The 10,000-nt window shown below is 44.7% G+C and overlaps 1 protein-coding gene across 1 annotated transcript in view; it reads right to left on the reverse strand.

The window, feature by feature from the left end:
• The window catches only part of si:dkey-22o22.2 (neural-cadherin), a 188,443-nt gene that overhangs the window by 65,751 nt on the left and 112,692 nt on the right, over positions 1-10,000 (reverse strand). Inside the window, 4 exon segments of the mRNA XM_065957955.1 lie at positions 4,598-4,770; positions 7,664-7,834; positions 7,924-8,092; positions 9,908-10,000. The exon segment at positions 9,908-10,000 is cut by the window's right edge and continues 82 nt beyond it. Coding sequence (XP_065814027.1) covers positions 4,598-4,770; positions 7,664-7,834; positions 7,924-8,092; positions 9,908-10,000 — 606 coding nt within the window.

Here is a 10,000-nt window from a genome sequence, read left to right on the forward strand (position 1 = left end):
TGGTTTCTATACTGATTAGAGCTCTCAAGAACTGCCCTCAATGTTGTGCTTTGCCTCTGGTCACTTCCTGTCAGCACCTGTGTGTCCAATCAGACTCAAAGCTGATCGTTTGCTCTTACTCACATTGTTCCCTTTTTTCTAGATCCTTGCTTGTGTTGTTCTTACTCTCTGATGTACGTCGCTTTGGATAAAAGAGTCTGCTAAGTGAATTGTAGAATGTTTAGAAAACTAAACTAGACCTCATCCTGACAACACCTCCACACTGAGACGACTGGGTTTGTTTGTGAACTTTGACCTCACACCAGAATTCATGCAGATATTAAATTGACATGACACCTGATCATTTCTAACAATGACCATCAGATCATTGGACAGGAAACTATGTAGTGAAATTAAAGACAGAGTCAGCAGCTTTCTCCTTCAAAATAAAATACAGACTTCTCCTAAAGTAATGACAGTCAGCAGCTTGTTCCTTCAAAATAAAATACAGACTTCTCCTTCAAAATAAAATACATCTCCTAAAGTGAAACTGCTCCATTGTCCCTTCTGGGCCTCCATACATGTCTGCAGAGACTCTGTCCTCTGACTGGATTTTACTGTTCTGCTTTGTTCTGGTTGACTCGGGACGTTTCTGGGGGCAGAGCTGGTGTGTTTCCTCCAGCCAATGACAGCGCAGCAGGTGAGTTTGGGAGTGGATACTATTCAGTGATTGGACGAGATTCAAAGCGGTGAATATGACGGACGTGGACGTAGCAGCAAAGAAGAGAAAATATAATGAGAGTGAGGAGAAACACCAAGCGGATAAAGATCGTTCTAAAACGAGGGTGAACCTTGTGTTGTCTTTTACCCGTGGACGTGGAGTTGGTCTACTTCCTGTTTGGACAGGAAGGTGACAAACACCGGCGGTTAGCTTGTGCTAGCGTGTGTTAGCCTGTAGTGTAGCTACAAGCAGTAAACGTACACACTACGTCCTGCAGGGGGCGGGGCTTCTGGAGGAGGAGGGGCCAGTTTGAATGTTGTGTTTACAAACTGCAAAGAGAAGTGCTCCTGACTCCTCCTCCTTTAAAGATGAAATCTTTTGTCATTTAGGTGAATGAATAATGTCCTCACATCAGGAAATCTCACAACAACTTTAGAAAAATAAAAAAATTAAATGGATTCTCATTTTGTCAACCAAAAGAAAACAGCCAAAACAAGTCGAATCAGCTGCAGAGATGTGACACCCAGAGAGACTTGGAAGAGAAGTGGTGGAAAGTCTTCTTGGCATCATTTTATTAAGAGAAGCAGAGAGGCAGGGAAGACGGTGCAGGGAAAACAGAGCAGCTACAACTCTGCATCAGCTTCCTTTACTTCAAAATAAAAGCCTGCAGAGAGGAAACAAAATAAAAGCCTGCAGAGAGGAAACGGTGGTTACAAAGAGCAGTTGTGAAAAACTCCCATCATGCCAGACGGATTAATGTTTAAATGAAGCAACATGTTAAATGAACTAACTGTGAAGCAGCTCCACAGAGTCTCTTCTTCTGCTCCAACAACTGGGAGGAAGTCCACACCGATCATTCATCGCCTCTGTTTACATGTTTTCTATACATTACATTTTTATAATATAATCCTCCCTCATCCAACAGCTGCTCATTCTGACTCCGATACACTGACAACACAACCTCATCTTCACCGTCTTTATCACAGAAAACATCGTCTGCGTTCACACTGTGGACAGAAAAGCTGAAAGAATTATTCAGTCAGTCGCCACAAATAAACACAACAAGATGGGGGACAACATGATCGTTTGCTCTGGTCTGAATCATGGATCAGTTTGTTCCATTGTTGCATAATGACCTCAAGTTAAGTCTTTGTTCACACGGGGACTTTTACAAGAGGACCAAAACGTGTGATGAGAGGAAATGCTCTCTGATTGGTCGGAATTAATCAAACACTAGCTGCCTCCTGATTGGCTGAGGCTGCTCCAAAGACTCTTTACAGTTTCTGATTGGACAGACGACGACACGGACTGATGTTTGTCTTTATCACTGAAGGATGTGTTGATGTTCTGGAGTCTCTGAAGACGCTCAAGATGGTTCAGGAGAAGGACCACGTTAATCCTCCTGAACCAGGACCGCCTTAACCCTCCTGAACCAGGACCACGTTAATCCTCCTGAACCAGGACCGCCTTAACCCTCCTGAACCAGGACCGCCTTAACCCTCCTGAACCAGGACCACGTTAATCCTCCTGAACCAGGACCACGTTAATCCTCCTGAACCAGGACCGCCTTAACCCTCCTGAACCAGGACCACGTTAATCCTCCTGAACCAGGACCACGCTAATCCTCCTGAACCAGGACCACGCTAACCCTCCTGAACCAGGACCACGTTAATCCTCCTGAACCAGGACCACGTTAATCCTCCTGAACCAGGACCACGCTAATCCTCCTGAACCAGGACCACGCTAACCCTCCTGAACCAGGACCACGTTAATCCTCCTGAACCAGGACCACGCTAACCCTCCTGAACCAGGACCACGCTAACCCTCCTGAACCAGGACCACGTTAACCCTCCTGAACCAGGACCACGTTAATCCTCCTGAACCAGGACCACGCTAATCCTCCTGAACCAGGACCACGCTAACCCTCCTGAACCAGGACCACGTTAATCCTCCTGAACCAGGACCACGCTAACCCTCCTGAACCAGGACCACGCTAACCCTCCTGAACCAGGACCACGTTAATCCTCCTGAACCAGGACCACGCTAACCCTCCTGAACCAGGACCAATTTAATCCTCCTGAACCAGGACCACGCTAATCCTCCTGAACCAGGACCATGTTAATCCTCCTGAACCAGGACCACGCTAACCCTCCTGACAGGGACCTGCTCATCCACCCAAACTGTTCCTGAAGCTCCGTCAGGTCTGTGGTCTTTAATGTTCAGTGATGATGAACAGAGAGGGTCCACAGTGGTTACTTCCTGCTGTGAGGTCGGATCGAGGTCGGTTCATGTTCTCACTACAAACAGACGAACCAGAGTCTGAAAAAGCGGGCCGAGTACACCTTTTCAAGCGGTCTCTGTACGGTTGTTTGGTCTGCACCAGGGTTTGATTGACATCTTTCAAACCAGAGTAAACAAAACGCACTAACCTGGCAAAGTCCCTAAAGCACTCTTTCAACTCGTGGTCGGAGATCGTCTAAATGGCGTTATATGTATTACTATCACTTCCTGCACCGACAGTGTGAACACAAAAACAAGTAGCCAGGTCAAACATCCTGTTTGGAGAGAAATATGAAAAAGTTCCTCGTGTCCAAAAATCACCAAACAAGAACAGTTTGAAAAAGATGGATGTGAATTTCTCATAAACAACTTCAACAGTTCTTGCCGCCTTCTGATCAGCCTCGTCTTTTTGTGAACAATCAGACGAGTCAGAGCAGGAGAAACACTGTGGGGAACACACAGCTACACATGTACATATAATCAGACAAACACAAACACAGCGGAGCAGAAAAACAACGACCTTCATACAAACAGTCCCATGTTCTCTCAGTGGATGCATGTTAGCTCTCTGCCTCCATGTATATTTATATGCAGAGATTCTTATCAAGGGAACGCCACGAGATGTGATACGGGCACGAATACATTACACGAGGATCTGTGTTTGTGTGTTCTTCTGTCTTTGTGAGGACCGTGTTTTAAAAAATGGAAATATTTCACAGAGAGCGGAAAACTTTCAGGACATTTAGACACTTCTGAATGTGAGAGCACAGAAGATGTTTTTATAGATAATCATTTAAAGGTACAACATTTTATCATAAATAAATCCTAAAGTCTGTCCTGAGTAAATGTGTCTCTGAGTCCTGACTGTCTACAATGAGGGAGAAGCTCGAGTCCCGCTGGCTGTGTTGTTGTCAGAGCCGTGTTTACATGGACGGGACGGCCGGCTCCTCCCCTTGTGTATAAAAGCTGTTTTAGTCAAGAACTAGAGAGAAGAAGAAGAACATACTCACTGATTATTTGGATGTTAGTAAGAGTTTTTAGATCACGCTCATTCTGTGTCAGTTTATATGAAATGTGAAGCTACGAGCTAACTAAAGAGCGCTAACATTAGCATGCTAACACAACAATGTGAAGCTATGAGCTAACTACAGAGCGCTAACATTAGCATGCTAACACAACAATGTGAAGCTATGAGCTAACTACAGAGCGCTAACATTAGCATGCTAACACAACAATGCAGGACACAGGTGATCGCAGCTCGAGACGAGGACGATTTTATCTGCCTCTTGGGCCTAATAGAGCTTAATTAGTGTGCATTCTAATTCATAACTCTTCTGTTTGAATATGAGTCGAGGGGTTGGAGGTGTGTCTCTGGAGGAGGCTTCAGTATGGAGGAGGCGTGGCCAAACAGCAGTTTGTTTTGGTTTCATACTGGTGCTAAAGGGCGACATCTACTGGATCAAAAAGTCGAACATTCTTCCTTTAATAATATCTTATTATATATAGATATATTCCCCTCCATGTGTTATTTCAGAAGTGATGCTTTAAGTCATCAGCAGCTAATCTCAATGTTTGGTCCTCACAAGTATAGTAAGAATACAGAAATGTAACTCTGACCTGAGAGATGGGGTGGTTGACGTAGATCCAGCCCGTACTGGGGTTGATGTGCAGGTAAGCCGGCTTCTGATTGGACAGAGAGTACGTGATGGCCGAGTTGCTCCCCTGGTCGTCATCGTGCGCCGCCGCTCGCAGGAAACTAGTCCCGACGGGAGTGTCCTCACGCAGGAAGTCTGTGAGGGAGAGGAGGGATGAAGAGTCAGAGTCTGACGCACCACAGAGTGTAAAAACTAATTTCCCCTCACAGGATCAATAAAGTATAAATCATTATTATTTATTAATATTATTTTATCATTATTATTATTATTTATTATTAATATTATTATTATTATTATTATTATTATTATTATTATTATTATTAATTATTATTATTATTATCATTATTATTATTATTATTTATTATTAATATTATTATTATTATTATCATTATTATTATTATTATTATTATCATTATTATTATTATTTAATGGGAGTGTCTCGTCCTTTTCTGATTACAGGCGACTCTAAACGAGGGACATGATCCAAAGAGTTTTTAATGAAGAATTGTAGTTTTATATTGAAACCATCTTCTGTCCTCATGTCAGATAACAAACCTCCATCACAGATCCATGACGTCCACCTGCAGCAGCTACAGAAGAACTCGTGCTGTGGCGGAGGCCTGGATCTAAAGTAGTCCACTGAATTCATTACGTCTGACTGAGCACATTGTGAAAGCATGTTCTGTGATGGTAAGCAGATATTATAATAATGGGAGCGCAGCGTTTGTGTCCTGTCAGCACTGTGTCACCTCATTTTGTCATTTCTGGGTCTCATGCTGCAAAGTCAACAGATGCATTTTTATACATTTATAAACATAACCTCCAATTCTGCTGACTGTGATGAGCGTCAGTGCTGATCACACGACAAAATAAAATAAAAAAACGGAGCGGAGCGCAGATCTGCCGCTCGGTTTCCTCTGGAAGACTGCGTTTCATGCACCGTGTCAATAATAATAATGTCCTTTTTTGTATTCCTGAATCCCAGAGGAAACATCTCTACTGAATATCAAAGTCAGGTCCTGCTGAGTGTGATGAGCGTCAGAAGAAAAGACCTCATACGGTTCACTTCTACACACAAAGCAGATTGGAAGGAGCTCCATCTTATTGTGCTAAATTAAATCAGCTGTGTTTATAATATGAAGCTTCCAGTCCAGGGTGTACCCGCCTCTCGCCTCCCAGAACAGGACAAGCAGTATAGATAATGGATGAACTGTTTTTATATAGAAGCTTTAAAACCACTCTTACTATCTATTACTACTAATAATCACTATTATTATTATTATTATTATTAATACTGGTAAGTTACATAACCGACCTTATGGGCTTTAGTTGCCACCACAAAATCAACTGGAACATTTTAGTCAATTAAATCAAGAATCATTTAAAAACATGACAGCCAGTGATTTTTCCAGAAACAGTCAGATCAATCAAATGTTCCTTATTTAAGATGAGCAAGAAGCTTCCTGAACAGAGGTGGTGTCTGGATCACTTCCCCCATTTGTACAGGAAACCCCCTACACACGCACACACACACACACACACACACACACACACACACACACACACACACACACACACACACACACACACACACACTCCCCAGAGGTAAATGAATGCATGTCCCAGAAACATTTCAATCTGCCTGTTTAATAGTTAATGAGCCACTCAGAGTGTTTCTCTAATCTGACGAGGAGAACTTCTGACACAACGCTTATCAAAACACATATTTGCACACGTCGTAAACAAACACGGACCCGCGGGAGGCGGCGGCAGCGGCGGCAAATATTTCATCAGTCTTAAGAGCTTTCCAGGATTACAAGGATGCAGACTGATGGGTAATCACACACAGAAGATTTCCATTTTTCACCTGTTTCTGTCCTCTACCTTGACACGCACACACACACACTCACACACATACACACAATCACACACACACACACACACACACACACACACACACACACACACACACACACACACACACACACACACACACACACACACACACACACACACACTCACACACACACACACACACACAGCAGCGCCCGTGCTGTACAGTAAGACAGTAAGAGGACAGCTTAGCGCACAGATGTTAGCGTGGGCGGCTCCAGAAGAGACCAAACCTTTTAACCCGGACTATGTTGCTGCCTTGTTTCACACTTGCAGAGGCGCGGGAGGAAAAAATCAAACTGAGAGGAATGTGAGGCAGAAACACACTCCTGAACAAGTTCAACACTGCAGCACTGACAGTAGAAGAAGACGCACTACGACTTATTGAAGTAAGTCAACCAGAAGCTACAGTATGAATATGGGAAATTTTGCCAACAGAAGGATTAACAGTTACCACAGAGAGCAGAGGCAGTAAGCCTCAGTCCCCCTCAGCCCTGTTACGCCTGGCTCACACTGTACCACTGTCACAACGCCCGACCAGACCTTGAGATTGACATGCTCACACTGTACGACTGAAATCAGGACGGAGCGTTGACAATTGTTAATAAAGTTTAATTTGAAAAAAACAAAGGATGACGGTTAGTGAAAGAGAAGGAAGTGGAAGTTGATGATCTGCGCTGGTCACCATGACTACAGTCCTCCCTTGTCTGATTATATTGTAGTCACACACAACTTCTGCCGGACCCTTTCATGACGTAAACGTCAAGATTTTAAATTCTAAATATCAAACATGTTTGAAATAAATCGGGGCGTCCCCGACGATCGGCGGGCAGATCGTGGACGTTAAGATTGGATCTTTGGACCGCTCACTCTACGAGATAATCTGAGCAGAGAATCGGGTCCGAGCAGCCTCAAGTCGGGAGAGACCCTGAGATTGTCGGGAAGAAGGAAGAATCGGAGCTCAAATCGGCCCGATGATCCTGCAGTGTGAGTCGGACTTTACCCCTCCCAGTTCTTGTTGCAGCGGAGGGGCAGGGTGATTGTGATCTCCCAGAATGCACTGCGCTTCACATCACACAGAATGACAACAAAAGAGAGTAGCAGCTGCAGTAATCTTTGCAGATCGGAGACTCACACTGGTAGCGGCTGTTCTCAAACTTTGGGTCGTTGTCGTTCTGGTCGGCGATGAGGACGGTGATCTGACAGATTCCTATGAGCGGCTCCTCGGCCTGATCTGTGGCCGTCACCGACAGCGTGAACTCCCTCTGACGCTCCCGGTCGAAGCTCGCCGTCGTGGTGATCACACCTGACGAGCAAACAGGAAACACACCAACGGTGATTCTTCACTTTTTCAATGAACAAAACTGATATTAAAAATAGAGATGTGGAACTCACCGGTGTCAGGGTCGATGTCAAACCCGGACGACACGCCGTCTCTGTGCATGATGCCGTACTTGACCTCCCCGTTGACGCCCATGTCGGCGTCGTGGGCCTGGACTCGCAGGACAAACGTCCCCGGAGGCAGATTCTCCAGGACCACGGCGTTCAGACTGTAGTTCTGACACTGAGAGCACAAACAGGACGAGGAGAGACTGGAGTCAGAACGAGACTCAAGAGAGACGACAGAGAACTCTGCAAAGATGTAGTACATCCATCCATCATCCATCCATCATCCATCCATCATCCATCCATCATCCATCCATCATCCATCATCCATCCATCCATCATCCATCATCCATCCATCATCCATCCATCATCCATCCATCATCCATCCATCATCCATCCATCATCCATCATCCATCATCCATCCATCATCCATCATCCATCATCCATCCATCCATCCATCATCCATCATCCATCCATCATCCATCATCCATCCATCATCCATCCATCATCCATCATCCATCCATCCATCATCCATCATCCATCATCCATCCATCCATCCATCATCCATCATCCATCCATCATCCATCCATCCATCATCCATCATCCATCCATCCATCATCCATCATCCATCATCCATCCATCCATCCATCATCCATCATCCATCCATCATCCATCCATCCATCATCCATCATCCATCCATCATCCATCCATCCATCATCCATCCATCCATCATCCATCCATCATCCATCATCCATCATCCATCCATCATCCATCATCCATCCATCCATCATCCATCCATCCATCCATCATCCATCCATCATCCATCCATCCATCCATCCATCATCCATCATCCATCCACCCATCCATCCATCCATCATCCATCCACCCATCATCCACCCATCATCCATCCATCCATCCATCATCCATCCATCATCCATCCATCATCCATCCATCATCCATCCATCTATCATCCATCATCCATCATCCATCATCCATCATCCATCATCCATCCATCCATCATCCATCCATCATCCATCCATCATCCATCCACCCATCATCCATCATCCATCCATCATCCATCCATCCATCCATCATCCATCCATCCATCATCCATCATCCATCCATCATCAATCCATCATCCATCCACCCTTCCATCATCCATCCACCCTTCCATCATCCATCCATCATCAATCCATCATCCATCCACCCATCCATCATCCATCATCCATCATCCATCCATCCATCCATCATCCATCATCAATCCATCATCCATCCACCCTTCCATCATCCATCCACCCATCCATCATCCATCATCCATCCATCATCCATCATCCATCATCCATCATCCATCATCCATCATCCATCATCCATCATCCATCCATCCATCCATCTGTCCATCATTGGAATAATCTTTGCAGAGTATTCCAGAGTTCCTTATGTCTTAAAGTTTCTTCCAAATTAAGGAATAATCTGGAGGTGATAAAGATGTTTTTAATTCCTGCATCAGTTTTGGTTTAATCTTTCACTTGTTAATGTCCAGAAGACCTCAACACAAAGGAACAGCTGCTCTACTCTGAGCTCCCTTTGGATGTCTGAGCTCATTACCCGACCTCTAAGGATGAGCGCAGACACCGAACAGAGGATATTCATATCATCTGTGATCTCTTTCAGTCACTTCCTGAAGCTCATTATCTCAGGTGAGGTGAGACTTAAGAATTGAGAGCTTTGCCTTCTTGTCTCTGCTCTGTCTTCACCACAACATTAAAAACACAAAGACTTCTGCTGACTCTGCAGAGATCTATCATCCATCTCATGCTTCATTTGTTACCCTTCTTCCTGATCATGAGATTCTTCATCTACTTTACATGTGACTGAAACTCGCTCCAGACTCCCATAACAAACGAGTCATCACTCCACACTGAACTGAACCAGGTAAGGACCGATGACCACAAAGAGAACCCGGGATACTTCAGATGTAATCACTCTTTTTTACCTCCTGGAAGACGGGCTTGTTGTTGTTGATGTCATTGATTCCTACGATGACCTGGGTCGAGCTGCTGAGCGGGTACGGCCCACCAGAGGCGTT

The sequence above is a fragment of the Labrus bergylta genome, chromosome 8 (genome assembly GCF_963930695.1).
Source record: "Labrus bergylta chromosome 8, fLabBer1.1, whole genome shotgun sequence".
NCBI classification, from domain to species: Eukaryota; Metazoa; Chordata; class Actinopteri; order Labriformes; family Labridae; genus Labrus; species Labrus bergylta.